This window comes from Rana temporaria, chromosome 6, assembly GCF_905171775.1.
Source record: "Rana temporaria chromosome 6, aRanTem1.1, whole genome shotgun sequence".
Taxonomy (NCBI): Eukaryota; Metazoa; Chordata; class Amphibia; order Anura; family Ranidae; genus Rana; species Rana temporaria.
In genome coordinates, this window is record NC_053494.1 from 95,951,336 (window position 1) to 95,968,036 (window position 16,701).

At 46.0% G+C, this 16,701-nt stretch overlaps 1 protein-coding gene across 1 annotated transcript in view; it reads right to left on the reverse strand.

Annotated features, from left to right (window-relative positions):
* Positions 1-330: 330 nt before the first annotated feature.
* The window catches only part of MPG (N-methylpurine DNA glycosylase), a 47,456-nt gene continuing 31,085 nt past the window's right edge, over positions 331-16,701 (reverse strand). The window contains exon 4 of the mRNA XM_040357019.1: positions 331-1,038. Within this exon, the coding sequence (XP_040212953.1) occupies positions 641-1,038 (398 nt within the window). The 3' untranslated portion in view covers positions 331-640. The remainder of the gene's footprint in view (positions 1,039-16,701) is intronic.

Here is a 16,701-nt window from a genome sequence, read left to right on the forward strand (position 1 = left end):
TTCGATTTTGCTTTTAAATGTCCTTATTTCTTCTGAGAAATCCTCACTTCCTGTTCTTCTGTCTAACTACACACAGTAATGCAAGGCTTTCTCCCTGGTGTGGAGAAAGCCTCTTGAGGGGGGAGGGGGCGAGCAGGAGGGTCAGGACGCTCTCTACTTTGCAGATAGAGAAAGGAGCTGTGTGTTATGGACGTCCTGACTCTCCTGCTCGCCCCCTCCCCACTCAAGAGGCTTGCATTTCTGTGTGTAGTTACAGACAGAAGAACAGGAAGTGAGGATTTCTCATAAGAAATAAGGACATTTAAAAGCAAAATCGAAGGACGAGGTCAGTGAAGGACTGCACTAAGGTAAAGGAAGCTATTTAGGGAAGATTTTTATTTACCTTTACAACCCCTTTAAGTGTTACATAAATTGCATTTTCCTACAGTAAAACACATTTTACAGCTGAAAAAAAAAATACACGTATGGGCAGGTCTTTAAGAATTACTCATATGGCCAGAAGGTTTACACAAACATATGTAACATGTAGAACAAATCACATAAGATTACAATTATATGATTCCTTCCAAGTTCAAAGTCTGATCTCTGGCATAACCATATACTCTGCATACCATACCATATTTACCACAGTAAATATGTTTCACATGTTATCTACAAGTACATTTGTATGAACAAAAGTCATACCACCCTCCGCAGCTTTATCCCGCACACTAACATACTGGTTGTCTTTAATATAAAAACGCAGAGGTTTGTGTGTCCACTCTCCTGCATAACCAATGCCAATCCTTGCGCAAGATACAATGTCCTCCTCCATGACTTCTGACCCCGCCTCTAACCATGCGCTCTGGTCACTGGCTAGATCCCGGCGGTCAAAACTTTTATTAATATCCAAAGCCTGACAGAGTTTTGAGGGTCCATTACAAAGTTCTTTGTCTTTCAATGACTTTGATGCATTTCTTCGAATACTTCTAAAGCTTCTCATTTCATCAAGGCCTTCTATAGGCTCTAGAGATCTTAAAAGAACTGCTGCACCATCTCCTGTAGGTAAAACAAAAAATAAAATAGTAAAAAACTCAGGTTCATCTCCAAGAAAAGCCTTATTGTCCACCCCTCCCTTTCAAAGCTCCTTTGTTTTTTTTTAAATACCTTTAAAACTAAATGTTTTACTCACCTAAGACCACCATCTGAGTCCCTCATCAGTTTCAGGTGCAGGGGGCCATAAGCCAGTGCTACAGATGCGTCACACTGGCTGGCTCCCTCATGCTGAAGTCACTACTATGACCCCCCTTCTGGATCAAGAGAGAACCCCACCCCTAGATAGTCAAAAGAAAGTGCCCATGTCATGTAGGCAGTGTCATGGGCACCCAAAGAAGGGCCTCAACTGTAAACAAAAGGACAGAGAAGACTAGAGTGTTACGTGACCACAGATTTAAATAAGTTAAAAAAGGGCATCATGATCCAAATCCTCACATTACGGATCACCTGTTTGTCTTTAAACTTATTGTGCTCATGAGGGGAAGTGCTTAAATTACATGTGCTGAAAGTATCTTATGTCACATAAATCAAACACAAACTAACATTGCTCCTTGCAAAGAAGAACATACCTTTCCCGCTACCTGTGTAACTGAAAAACACTGATCAAAAACAGTTGCTCACTGAAGCTTCTTCAAAAATCAACACACCCTGCACGCTGTTGTTCCTCCCACTGATCCTCATGTCACTACAGGATACAGAAGTTAGGTAGGGTTAAACTGGCTAGCTACAGGTTTTGCATTTTGCTGGCAATCCACAAGTTTTTTTTTTTGAACAGACGATCAGTCTTCCTTATCTGAGCCGTAGCTTGCAGATAAACCCTTACCGCTCTTACAACATCCAGAGAGTGTAGACTCTCTTCCTCCGCAGCCTGCGGATTTGGAAAAAAAGATAGTAGGACTATATCTTGGTTCAGATGAAAACCTGAAACCACCTTAGGTAAGAAATTCGGGTGAGGCCGTAGCACCACCCTGTCTTAATGAATAATCATATACGGTTCTTTACAAGAAAGAGCCACCGAGGATATGGCTACAAGAAAAAACAGTTTCTGTGTCAACAGACTTAGAGAAACCTGGTGTATAGGTTCAAAAGGTAACTTCTGTAAAACAGACAATACCAAATTCAAATCCCATGGGCACACGGGAGACTTAATCGGCGGATTTAACCACAGTGCACCCTGAACAAAAGCCCTAACTAGGGAATGAGAAGCAAGCGGTTTTTGAAAAATTACCGACAAAGCCGAGATTTGGTAGTGCTCAAGGCCAACCTCATATCTAAGCCCAACTGAAGAAAGCCAAGAATCCTATTAATGGCAAACTTCCTAGGATGCCACTTTCTGGGTTCACACCAGGAAACATATGCCTTCCAGATTCTGTAGTAGATGAGCCTGGAGGCCGGCTTCCTTGCATTAACCAGGGTGGATAGGACTGGTCCTGAGAGCCCACGTTTATTCAGAATGTGGGTCTCAACAGTCAAACCGTCAAATTTAGACTTTGTAAGGCAGGATGGAATATTGGACCCTGTGAGAATAGGTCTGGGCGTAATGGATGAATCCAAGGTCTTCCTACTGCCATCCTTACGACTTCTGCGTACCGGGGTCTCCTGGACCAAGCCGGCGCGACCAAAATCACTGTCTTTCCTTCCTTCTTGACCCTCTGAAGGAATTGTGGGAGGAGCGGTACTGGAATGAAGACCGCAGATAGGCGAGGAATATGCCTTTCTGCCCAGGCCAAGTGAATTGCCCGAATCTCCAGAATGTTGATGGGTTGGAGCTTTTCGGCCCCAGACCACTTTCCCTGGGCAGATGCTTCTTCTAGCACTGCCCCCCAGCCTAGAAGACTGGCATCTGTGGTTACCCCCTTCCAGGTACCTGGAGTGAAGGATTTCCCTTCCGACAGGTTTTGGGGGAGCAACCACCAATTGAGGCTCTGGTGAACCCCTGGAGATAAGACCATAGGAAGATCCAGGGCCTGAACATCCTTGTTCCAAGCTGAGAGAATCCTGCCCTGTAACGGTCTTGAGTGAAACTGGGAGTAAGGGACAGCTTCGAATGAGGCTACCATCTTCCCCAACAATCTCATGCAATAACAGATGGAAGGCCTTCTCTTTGCCTTTACCACTCAGACCAAGTCTCATATGGCTTTTGCCTTTGGCTTGGGAAGGAATACCTTGCTTAGTGATGTGTCTATAATCATGCCCAAGTACTCTAGCCTTTTTTGAGGCTGCAAGGAAGATTTCTCCAAATTGAGGACCCAGCCTACGTACTCTAAATATTCCACTGTGCTGTGCACATTGTGGCCCAAGCAAGCGGTGGACTGATCTATGATCAACAGATCGTCCAGGTAGGCTGTTATCGCTATGCCTCGTGACCTTAGCCTTGCCAGGGCTGGGGCCAGTATCTTTGTGAACACTCGAGGTTCTGTAGCCAGCCCGAAAGGAACGGCCACAAACTGAAAGTGGCGCTGATCCACCGCAAACCTTAGAAATATTTGGTGAGCGGGAAATATTGGCACATGAAGATATGCATCTCTGATGTCTATTGATGCCAGAAATTCTCCTCCCTGGAGGGTGGAAACAAATGAACGGACAGACTCCATGCAAAAGGAGCGAATGTTCGGAAACTTAGTCAGGCTTTTCAGATCTAGGATAGGTCTGACATCCCTGTTTGGTTTTGGAACCGTGAAAGGGTTTGAGTAGAACCCTGATCCTCTGGGACTAACTCTATGATTGCGCCTTGGGACAACAGGCGTTCCAAGTCCTAAAACAAAGGCCTTCTTTTTTCTGGATCTTTGGAAACTCTTGATCTCAGAAAACGGGGTGGCGAAAGTTCTCTAAATTCCAGCTTGTAGCCTGAGGACACTGTGAAGATGACCCACTTGTCCCGAACTTCGTCCTGCCAGGCGTTTGCAAATTGCAGCAGCCTTCCCCCCACTCGGCCGAGCGGGGGCGTCCCTTCATAGGGAAGTTTTGGGGTTCTTTTCTGCCCTTGGGCTTGGTTCTGGGCCTTTCCCCTAGTGTTAGACTGGGGAGGCCGTCGCCACTGCTTGGAAAATTAGGTTACTCATCTGATGAGAGAGCCAGAACAGATGAAGGGGATCTACCCCGTTTTCTGCTATCTTTCAAGGAGGTTGCGATTATAGTGGCAATCCTTCCTTCTAAGCCATCCAAAGCAACTTTTAAAGCGTCCTCAGTGACATATACAGGAGCTGCCATCGGAGAAGCTGCAGAACCAGACAGGGGCACATGATCATCCTGTAAGGCTGCTATCAGACTGACAGAGGGGGATGGTAATCTGCATGCAAGAATCCTTAGCCATAAGCAGGGATTTTCTGGTGCCTCTTTTACTATGCCTTGTACCTCTTCTCTGGGACATAGGGCCAGATTAACAGAAAAAGTACGCCGGAGTATCTGCTGATACTCCGGCGTACTTTCAAATTTGCCGCGTCGTATCTTTTTTTGTAATTCACAAAAAAGATACGACGGCTTTTGGCCAAGATCCGACAGGCGTACGGCTTCGTACGCCTTCGGATCTTAGGTGTAATTTTCTGGCGGCCGCTGGGTGGAGTTTGCGTCTTTTTCCAGCGTTGGGTATGCAAATTAGCTGATTACGGCGATCCACGAAGATACACGCGTTCGTCGCAATCTCTTACGTCGTCGCTAGTCGTTTTTTCCCGTCGTAAAGTTAAGAGTGCTATTTAGATGGTGTAGAAATTACACCATCCATGTTAAAGTATGGCCGTCGTTCCCGCGTCGAATTTAAACATTTTTTTTTTGAGTAAGACATCCGGAAATACGAAAGTACGTTACGCACGTCGCCGTTCAAAAAACATGTTGGGGCGCCGTAATTTCACGCAAAGCACGGCGGGAAATTTCCAAACGGAGCATGCGCAGAACGTTCAGCGCGGGAACGCGCCTAATTTAAATGGTACACGCCCCATTTGAATTAGGCAGGCTTGCGCCGGACAGATTTACATTACGCCGCCGCAAGTTTACAGGCAAGTGCTTTGTGAATCAGGCACTTACGCCGAAAACTTGCGGCGGCGTAACGTAAAGGGGATACGTTACGCCGCCGTAATTATTCCTGAATCTGGCCCATAGTCCTTACTGCAAAGCAAAGGTACTATCCACAAAAAATGCAATCACTGTTGTGCTATAGCAGGGGTGTCAAACTCAATTTCATTGTGGGCCGCATCAGCATTATGATTGCCCTCAAAAGGGTTGGTTGTATCTGTTAGGCCTCGTACACACGACCGAACATGTCTGCTGAAACTGGTCCGCGGACCAGTTTCAGCAGACATGTTCGGTCGTGTGTACGGCCGACCGGACAATTTTCCGGCGGATCGGACAGGTTTACAGCAGACGAATGTTTCTTAGCATGCTAGGAAACATGTCCGCTGGAAGCCTGTCCGTCGGACATGTTCGGTCGTCTGTACGACTTACCGGACATGTCCGCTCGGCCGAAAGCCCTCGCATGCGTCAAAGTGATTCGACGCATGCGTGGAAGCATTGACCTTCCAGGGTCGCACACGTCATCGTCGAGGCGACGTCACCGCGTATCCTGTATGCGCGGATTTCGGTTTGATGGTGTGTACAACCATCAGACCGAAATCTCCGAGCGGACATGTCCGATGAAAACGGTCCGCGGACCGTTTTCATCAGACATGTCCCCTCGTGTGTACGAGGCCTTAAGGCTCGTACACACGATAGATTAAACCGATGAAAACGGTCTGATGGACCGTTTTCATCGGCCCAAACCGATCGTGTGTGGGCGCCATTGCTTTTTTTTAACCAAAGGTTAAATAACCTAACTTGCTTTAAAATTTAACCGATGGATTGCTAACCAATAGGTCAAAATCGATCGTTAGTATGTAAAACAATTGGTTAAAAACCTGCGCATGCTCAGAATCCAGTCGACGCATGCTTGGAAGCATTGAACTTTGTTTTTTCCAGCAAGTCGTTGTGTTTTACGTCACCGCGTTCTGACACGATCGGTTATTTAACCTATGGTGTGTACGCGTGACGGACCATCAGTCAGCTTCAACCGTTAACCCAAGACAACTGTCCTTCAGACCATTTTCATCGGATGGACTGATCGTGTGTACAAGGCTTAAGATTAGATGCCCAGTACATCCCCTCCCCTTACATTAGATGTCAAGAGCCACTCCACCATCAGAAGTTGAGTCCCCCACTCTCCCTTACATCACAGTGCACCCCCCGTTCCTTATGCTGCTGCTGGGATGAAGCTGGATGCATTGCTTAAAAGCAGAAAGTAACGGTCTGGAGGAGGACCAGAGGAGGGCTGGAGTTCTCTTGCAGCTGCCAGACAGGTGTAAGGGCCACATAAAATGGCCTGGAGGGCCGGATTCGGCCCGCGGGCCTTGTGTTTGACACCTATGTGCTATAGTCTTACAATACACAAATATCAGCTTACCAAGTAGGAATCTTAGGTTTGCCTGGTTCAATCCACAGGGATGCTTACAGCCCACAGTTCTGTTTCCATGCCGCTTTACAGAAGGCTTCTGGTGTGCTGGGCTTTAAATCAGCCTCTTGGCGCCTGCACACAGGTGCACAGTGTCTGCGCACAGGCACGAGCAACAACTGCCCTCCCCCTCTCCATCTGCCCATAGAAAATATAAAGTGCGCTACTGGCGCGCGCAAGCCGACCATCATGGCAGCACCCAGGGCGAAGAGGAAAGGGATCACTGGGGGCTTCATTGGGGGGGACCCCTGTATGCGTTTGTGGCAGAGCTTGCAGCGGAGGAGGCGAGTGGCGTTTTAACTGATCGACTTCACTGAGCGTGTCCTGGATGGCTATGTAAGAATACACCAGGTATGCATTACTCCCTCCAGTGGTGAAAACCAGGAAAGACATCCTACTCACAGAAGAGAGAGCGCGAAGAAATAAACAAAGATGGGAGGAGGACATAGGCCCTATAACAACGGAACAATGGGAACGACTATTGGAGTTGGGTACATCAGTGTCACTCTCCCTGTCACAGAGAGTATCCCACCTATTTTTAGAACACAGAGTATACTATACCCCAAAGAGGTTGTACATGTTTGGAAGGAAACCAGATGACAAATGCCCTAGGTGTCAAAATACAGGAGACCTTATACACATGATGTGGAAATGCCCAAAACTATACAGATACTGGGTTAAGGTATTAGATATCATAAAATCAACCTTTAGGATAGCTCTGGAACCGGAGGCCAGAGTATGCCTATTGGGTTGTATAGAAGAATGAGCAAAGGGGCATTACAGCAGCGGTTATAAGGTGCCTCTTCCAGGCTAGAAAATTGATAGCCCAAAACTGGCAATCACAGATTGCACCTACATAAGTGGAATGGGTCAATGTGATAAACTCGACGATATGGAAGGAAACATCAGTTTTAACATGAAGGGGTAACTTTAATAAATTTAAAATGCTGTGGGAGCCCTGGCTGAGCAGAATGGGATGCCCGCCCTAGAGGGGGAAAAGAAGTGAGGGCTAGAAGCCAGAGATTAGCTGGATGAGAGAGAGAGAGTAAACAGAGAGAGAGAGCTGTACCTGCTAGATAAAAGGGGGAGGGAGAGAGAGAGGGGAAAGAAGGAAAAAGTTTACACTGCAGGAGCGATAGAGGTCGTGTGTGAGGTACAAATAAGATAATGGGGGAAAAGGGGGGGGTGGGTTATGGGGATGGCAAGCACTTTAAAATAAAAATAATGTGTTTTATGTATAAAGATGTACTGTAGGTGACCGCGATATTGTGTCAATCTCGCTCCCTTTCTCTGTGAGATTGACCACCTACGAGCCCCGTCGCGGGACCCAGCGCCGAGCTGGCTCGCCACGATGGGAAAAAGCCGTCATAGAAGCGACGGGGATCCGACTTGGATTCCTGCCAATTCTAGCCGCGGCGTTTGGTATGAATCATGAGGGGGAACTCCACGCCAAATTTTAAATAAAAAAACGGCATGGGTTCCCCCCCAGGGGTATACTAGGCCCTTAGGTCTGGTATGGACTGTAAGGAGAACCCCCTACGCCAAAAAACCGGCGTGGGGGTCCCCACACAATCCATACCAGACCCGTATCCAAGCATGCCGCCTGGCCGGTCAGGAAGGGAGTGGGGACGAGCGAGCACCCCCCCCCCCTCCTGAGCAATACCAGGCCACATGCCCTCAACATGGGGGGTGTTGGGTGCTCTGGGGCAGGGGGAGCCCTGCGGCCCCCCCCACCCCAAAGTACCCTGTTCCCATGTTGATAAGGACAGGGCCTCTTCCCGACAACCCTGGCCGATGGTTGTCGGGGTCTGCGGGCAGGGGGCTTATCGGAATCTGGGAGCCCTCTTTAAGAACTGGGGAGCGCCAAGACGACAGCAGAGAAGATGGAAGAAGACCCCCCCCCGGAGAGTGGAGAAGACCCCCCGGAGCTGACTAATAAATAATTTTAAAACCCTGTTGTGTGTTTATTTTATTGACACTTTGCCTCCAGGTGAATGGGTAGGGGTACGATGTACCCCATATTCATTCACCTAGGGTGGGGGGCTGGTATCTGGGGGCCCCCTTATTAAAGGGGGCTCCCAGATTCCGATATAAGCCCCCCGCCCGCAGACCCCGACAACCAATGGCCAGGGTTGACGGAAAGAGGCCCTGTCCCTTTCAACATGGGGTCAGGGTACTTTGGGGTGGGGGGCCGCAGGGCGCCCCCCTGCCCCAGAGCACCCAACCCCCCCATGTTGAGGGCATTCGGCCTGGTACGGCTTAGGAGGGGGGGGGCGCTCGCACGTTCCCACTCCCTTCCTGACTGGCCAGGCGGCGTGCTTGGATACGTGTCTGGTATGGATTGTGGGGGGACCCCCACGCCGTTTTTTCAGCGTAGGGGTTCTCATTACAATCCATACCAGAACTAAGGGCCTTGTATGCCCCTGGGAGGGGAACCCATGCCGTTTTTAATTTAAAATTTGTCGTGGAGTTCCCCCCCATGATCCCCGTCGCTTCTATGACGCGCTCGCTGGAATATGCTTTTTCTATTCCAGCGAGTGCGAGATGTCGGCACCATGTCGCAGAGAATCAGCGCAATGCCGTCGTGCTGGAAAAACATTCTCGGCGACAGGAATTGTATCTAATTTAAATAGGAGTCTTTTTGTATTGAAGAAAACAATAAAGAATATACAATAAAAAAAAATTATCCCCTCGTACCTTATCCATGCCGCAGGAAAGCTACTAAGAAGTAGTTCCAGCTTTCACCCATCACGGCGGGTAAGTTGTGCCAACCTTCAGGTTTACCAAGGGTTCCATTAGAGAAACCTCATACCTGGCCCTGTAGAATACTCTGCCAGTAACTTTTCGTGCCACATTTGCATTAGTACACCAAAGCCTGGATCCCAGAGCCCAGACCTCCGCAGAGAGATATTACAGGCAAAACTTTTTTCTTCTTTACACAAGGCCCGGGTACCACCCATCTTAGGCTTTTGATAGCAGCCCAAGGTATGGATCCGGTTAAAGGCTCCTAGGCCTCTGCAGAAAGACCATCAAAAGAGCTTTTTCTTCTTAGCACATGTTCAACATGACCAACCACCTTAGACACTGGCAAAAAAAACTGAGGTACTCTCCATTTGGGAGGGGATATATAGGGGAGGAACTCAATTCTAATTGGGTTAACCAGTGTCCAATCACCTGTGGTGACTACATAACCCATTAAAGGGATTTGTAAAGGAAATGTTTTGCTTATCTTAATAGCTTCCTTTACCTTAATGCAGTGCTGTTTTCATGTCCTCATTGTTCGTTTTTGCTCTCCAGTTGCTGTAATTCTTCTCTGATCTCCACACTCCCTGGTTGTCTGTTTCCTGATGACCACAGTACTGGGAGCTTTCTCTCTGTGGTCACTAATCAAGGAGGTGTGATTACTGTCTGTCTAAAACCCCACAGCACCAATCAGTTTCGTTTTCCAAACCATCACTGCCCTTTATTGGTTCTGTGGCTCTGTACATCACAGAGGCAGGAAACATGCAAAAACGAAACTAGAAACTGCAGGTACATTATATGATTGATTTTTAGCTATTTTTAAAAGGAATCAGTTAACCATTATGGCCCGGATTCTTAAAGCACTTACGCCGACGTATCTACTGATACGCCGCGTAAGTGCACGGATGCGCCGTCGTATCTATGCGCCTGATTCTGCTATTAAGATACGCCTGAATTTTGGCTTCATACGACCGACGCAAGTTTCCTACGTCGTCGTATCTTGGGCGCATATTTACGCTGTCCGCAAGGGGCTCTTCCATTGATTTACGCGTCAAATATGCAAATGACCAAGATACGCCGTTTCACGAACGTACTTGCGCCCGTCGCAGTAGTATACGCCGTTTACGTAAGGCGTACGTCCGGCGTAAAGTTATTCCACCTATAGGAGGCGCATCCCATGCAAAAGGTATGGACGATGGAACAGCCGTCGTATTTTACGTCATTTACGTAGGACTACGTGAATAGGGCTGGGATTAGGTTACGTTCAGTGATTCGACTTATCTTAGGCGTTAGGTCGGACGTGATTCTGAGCATGCGCACTGGGAAGCGCCCACGGGACGGCGCATGCGCCGTTGGTTCGGCCATTCATTTGCATGGGGTCATTGTTCATTTAAATGGATCACGCCCACTTCCTTCCTACTTTGAATTAGGGGGGCTTACGCCGGCCAATTTACGTTACACCGGCGCAACGTTGGGAGCAAGTGCTTTGTAAATACTGTTCTTGCCTCACTGATTTACATTGGCGTAACGCATATGAGATGCACTACGCCGGTCTTAAGATGCGCCGTTCTACGTGAATCCGGGCCTATGTCTCTATACCCTGTAAACAGTAATTTCAGCAAAAAAAAAAATTATTTTACAACTCCTTTAAGTAATTAAGGCTCTGTGTCCCATGATGTATGAGCAAGAAAAAGTAGTACTTCTACAGCTACACTAAGCTAGATGTTGAAGGAGGATCAAGACTAGTAGCCTGTTCATTTATAAAGAAGATTAGAGGACCAGCAAAAAAAGGGAATTTAGCTAAAACTTGAGAAATCATATCTTTTATGGCACTGGTCTCCAAACTGTGGCTCAGGGGCTGGATGTGGCCCTTTGCTTGCCTTTATCTGACCCTTGGGGTACTATTACACCATCTGACACCAATGATGGGGCACCATTCCCCCTACTGACACGCTCAATGGGGCACTATTTTGAATTTTAAAACCAATTAAGGGGCACTGATGCTGGGGCATTTTCTACACCCACTAGCCACCGTCCACCCTTCCAATAAGAGAGACCTGGAGCAGTTTGCAAAGGAAGAGTGGTCCAAAATTCCGGGTGAGAGGTGTAAGAAGCTTATTGATGGTTATAGGAAGCAACTGATTTCAGTTATTTTTTCCAAAGGGTGTGCAACCAAATATTAGGTTAAGGGTGCCAAAAATTTTAAGCAGCCCATTTTTGGAGTTTTGTGGGACATTATGTCCAAAATTCCTAGGGTGCCAACAATTTTGAGCATGACTGTATATTATACAAGATTTATATATTATTGTGAAGGTGCAAAACAATGGCCCAAATGCACGTCTCAGCGCCACAAAACCAGGATGTCTCTGAGCTGACAATTGTCAATAGAATGGATGAGCACAATCTATAAAACAACCAATATCACAATTTTAGCAAAAGGATATGGCAATGAAAGCAGCTATTTAAAGTCCAAAAATGAGAAACTCATGGAACACATAAAATATTGAAATATATCAAATTGAAACTAAAAAGTCCAAATGATAAAACAGCGCTTATTATAGTTGGTTAAATGCCCAACTGCATAGAGGCATTTGCGTGATGACGATGCAACAAAATATTCTACAGTGATGGGTGCTTGTAACAATAGGTACATGGTGAATCCTACACCACCTCCCAATCTTCACCCCTTCGGGGTACAAACTCACCAGAAAGCCAATAAATTGAGCCTTAAGAGGTAACTGTCACTGGAATATCCGTCGGCACTGCCAGGTTCAGCGTAGGTTAAAAGACACATAAAAGACGGTATCGAACTACTAGAAAAAAGGAAGGATATAGTGGTGAGACCAGCTGACAAATGAGGGGGGGTAGTGATCCTAACTAAGGAATTTTACCAGGATCAATTGCTGAATATGCTGATGGATGAAGCAACCTATCAAAGGCTAGATAAAGACCCCCACTCCACAATATGAAACACATTTGAAAACACTAGTGGAAATGGGATATCGTACATGGGCCCTCTCCATTAAGGAAAGTAAATACCTGGTACCCAGCAGTGCGAGAATACCTACCATCTACACTTTACCCAAAATTCATAAAGACTTGACCCTTCCACCGGCAAGGCCTATAGTGAATGGTATAGGATCCATTACATCCCGTATGTGCCAATATCTTGACCACTTCCTTCAGAACAGTGTCACCCGCACAAGAGCCTATTTAAAGGACACCAAAGAGTTATCGTCTATCTGGTAACAGCTGATGTAGCGTCACTCTACACGATTATTCAACATGATGACGCCCTTTTGGCCCTAAATTGGGCACTAAGCCAAAAAGATGATTTAGCTCATGTCCAGAAGGTCTTTCTCCGCAATGCCCTAGAATTTTGTCTAGGACACAACTACTTCTGGTATGACGGAACCTTTTACTCACAGAAGAGAGGCGTTGCAATGGGGGCTAAATTTGCCCCCAGTATAGCCAATCTCTTCATGGCTGAGTGGGAAGACAAGACCGTCTTTTGTATGAAAAGAGATGAACTGATGTTGTATCGTAGATATATAGATGACCAGTTTTTCGTTTGGACGGGCTCCTTAAAGTGGAGGTTCACCCTATAAAAAATTTCTAACACTACATCCAGCCCAGTCCTGCATATAAAATGACACTGACCTTTTTTTTTTTCTTTGCCGTAGATAGCGCTTAGCCGTGGAATTCACCGCGGCTTCCAGGTAGGGAATCCCGCGGGCGTTCCTATTGTGATGCCAATTGATTGACATGCTAAACAACGGCGCACAGAGCGTGTCACGACTTCCCGAAAGAAGGTCGGCTCGGCTCTATTCGGCGCCTGCGCACCGGCGCCTAATAGAGCCGAGCCGACTGGAGCTTCTTTCGGGAAGTCGTGACACGCTGTGTGCGCCGTCGTTTAGCATGTCAATCAATTGGCATGACAATAGGAACGCCCACTCCCGCGGGATTCCCTACCCGGAAGCCGTGGTGAATTCCACGGCTAAACGCTGACATTCTCAAAAAGAAATTTATGGAAAAAGGCTACTGTGAAAATCAACTGGATACAATTATTGAAGATCTACTCTATACCATTGGTCACTTACTCAGATGCTATAATTCCTTCTCTGATTAAAACCAACCACGAATGGAGTTTCATCTCAGAATACCATTCCCAATTCAAAGAAGTAGAAAGGATTTTTTCCTCCCACTGGCATATACTACTTTTGGATAAGGTTCTCAAAAATGTGATTCCTGGCAAACCATGTTTCATTTACAGGAAGGCCCCAATTTATGGAGACAGAATTGTCAAAAAAGTTCTCGATCCCCCAAGTAAACCAGTCTCCTTCTGGGACAAGGATGGGTTCTATGCTTGCAGGAAATGTCACCCATGCAGAGAAGTAGATAGACCTGTAAGAGCATTGGAAAACTTCACGTCTATAATTAATAACGTCACTTTTCCAATTAAGGACTTTGGGCCAGATTCACAGAAGAGATACGACAGCGTATCTCCTGATACGCCGTCGTATCTCTGTGTTCCGGCCGTCCTAACTATGCGACTGATTCATAGAATCAGTTACGCATAGATAGCCATAAGATCCGACAGGTGTAATTGAATTACACCGTCGGATCTTAAGGATGCAATTCTAGGCCGGCCGCTAGGTGGCGAGGCCATTGCGGTCAGCGTAGAATATGCAAATGACTAGTTACAGCGATTCCCGAACGTCCGCTTTGCCCGTCGATCTAACTTTACGTAGTTTCCGTCGAGTTACGCCGCGTAAAATTAGGGCTGAGCCCTAGGTGTTCTAAGCCATGTTAAGTATGGCTGTCGTTCCCGCGTCGAAATTTTAAAAATCACGTCGTTTGCGTAAGTCGTCGGGGAATGGCGCTGGACGCCATTTACATTAACGTCTAAACAAATGACGTCCGTGCGACGTCATTTAGCGCAATGCACGTCGGGTAATTTACCCGACGGAGCATGCGCAGTACGTTCGGCGCGGGAACGCGCCTAATTTAAATGGTGCCCGCCCCACTTGAATTAGGCGGCTTTGCGCCGAACGGATTTACGTTACACCGCCGCAAGTTTACAGGTAAGAGCTTTGTGAATCAGGCACTTACGCTGTAAACCTGTGGCGGTGTAACGTAAATGGGATACGTTACGCTGCCGTGGAGCAACGTAAATGTATCAGAATCTGGCCCTATATCACCTGAAATACCACCTACGTGGTATATATACTGGAATGTCCATGCAAGCTTCTCTATGTAGGTAGCACAAAAAGACAACTCAAAGTAAGGATTGCAGAGCATGTTGCGAATATCAAAATTGGTTATAAAGACCACAACGTTTCTTTGCATTTTAAACTGTATCATGACAAGAATCCAGCAGGTCTCAGATTCTGGGGGGCAGACCACCTCAAACCATCATGGAGGGGATCCAACCGTGTGAGAGAGTTGTCCAAACTTGAGACCCAGTGGATACACTCTGTCGACACTTTGGCCCCCAAGGGGTTAAATGTCGACCTTGACATCAATTGCTTTATCAGTGACTACTAATGCTACCTCCATTTTATTTGCCTCACATTTATATTCTTCTCAATGAAGTTATAAATATAAAATTATTTCCTATATAACATTTTGTTTGATGCTCTACTTGACCTTAACTTCCAACTTTTTATATTTTTTTCCTCCCAACAAATACCATTTAATATACAATATTTAATCTATTTAAAAGTATATTTTACATATATTTTTTATACAATTTATCTTATTTGTGGTTATTTTAATAATACTACAGTCCATGCCTCTTTAGGCGTTCTATGCAGATGGACAGTATTACACGCTTGTTTTTATGTATTTGCTTTCATATATTTTAATATGTGGAATGGCTTCAGGTATCCCATATAATATATATGTATGGTAACAGATACACGCTCGCTGTATTACAGATTTTAATTGTGAGTGATGCATTTTTGTTGTATGCTTGCTTTTACTGTTTACTTCATTGTTCTGATTGGTTATCTTTGATCCCAGAAGCAATTCATATAGCCATATTTTACATTACTCCTGCTATTCTCCTATAGCAATATTATTGATTTAACTGCCGGGATCAGGAGTGTTCCGCTGTGTTCTTCCCCATCCTGAGCTAGTATGTGCAAACTAGGATCGCAATGTGCTGTTTGTTAATATCCCCAGTCCTGTGCTGAAAAAGCCTGCCCTTTTAGGGATTCACCAATCGGAGCACTCGTATGGGTCTCTTTTGTCCAATGGGCAGTAAGGAGGGCTGATATAACACGCACATCCACGCCGAGTAGCTGTGCCCTCTGTTGAAGTCAATCGAGTGACGAAACCGGTCAGGGCGGGACTACTACGGCGATCCAAAAACCGGAAGTGACGAGTGCGCTTCACCGTTGGTTTCCTCAGACCAGGAAGGAGTTCTAGCGCTGTGGCAACAACACATTAATTTTTCGATATGCTCATCAACACTATACTAACGGTACGTGCATTTGGAGCTGGGTTTTTTTACTGTGTAAATGGGTACTCTTTTATCTATATTAAAAGCGAGATTACACTATGCTGGTGCCTTCTTGTTTTTTATATATCCATATGGATTATTAACCTACGCTGACCCTGGCAGTGCTGACGGATATTCCAGTGACAGTTACCTCTTAAAGCTCAATTTATTGGCTTTCTGGTGAGTTTGTACCCCGAAGGGGAGAGTGCCTCACTTGTGGTGAAGATTGGGAGGTGGTGTAGGATTCATCATGTACCTATTGTTACAAGCACCCATCACTGTAGAATATTTTGTTGCATCGTCATCACGCAAATGCCTCTATGCAGTTGGGCATTTAACCAACTATGATAAGCACTGTTTTATCATTTGGACTTTTTCGTTTCAGTTTGATATATTTCAAGATTTATATATTGCCAACAATCTGTGCAGAGCTTTACAAAGTAAAGGGAAAGATAATGCAATAATCTAAAAAGGAGGGGAAAGTGATACAGAGTGTGGAGCTGATGGAGAATATAGAATTATAATTTTTAGGGGATGTGGAAAAGGCTTCCCAGAAGAGATGAGTATTTAGGGATCATCTAAAGACAAACGGATTAGGAAATAGCTGGACAGATTGGGGTGTGGAGTTACAGAAGACAGAGAAGCTATAGAGACAAGCATGAGAGAAAGTACAAAAGAACTGGCCACTGATCTGTTAGTAAGGTGGATGAGTCTAATAGCAGCATTCGTGTTAGAATGAAGGAGGGATAGCCTGTGTAAAGTTAAGTCAAGAAAAATGGTTTTGCAACAGTGGAAGCAAGAGATCAATCAGGGGGTAAATTAGTATCTTTCAGGTGTTGTTAAGAGGGGAGGGGTGAATTTTGGGCATGTAACAGAGATAAGTTGAAAAAGATTTGGACAGCGATTGGATGTGGAACCTAAAGAAGAGGTCAGAGTCCATGAA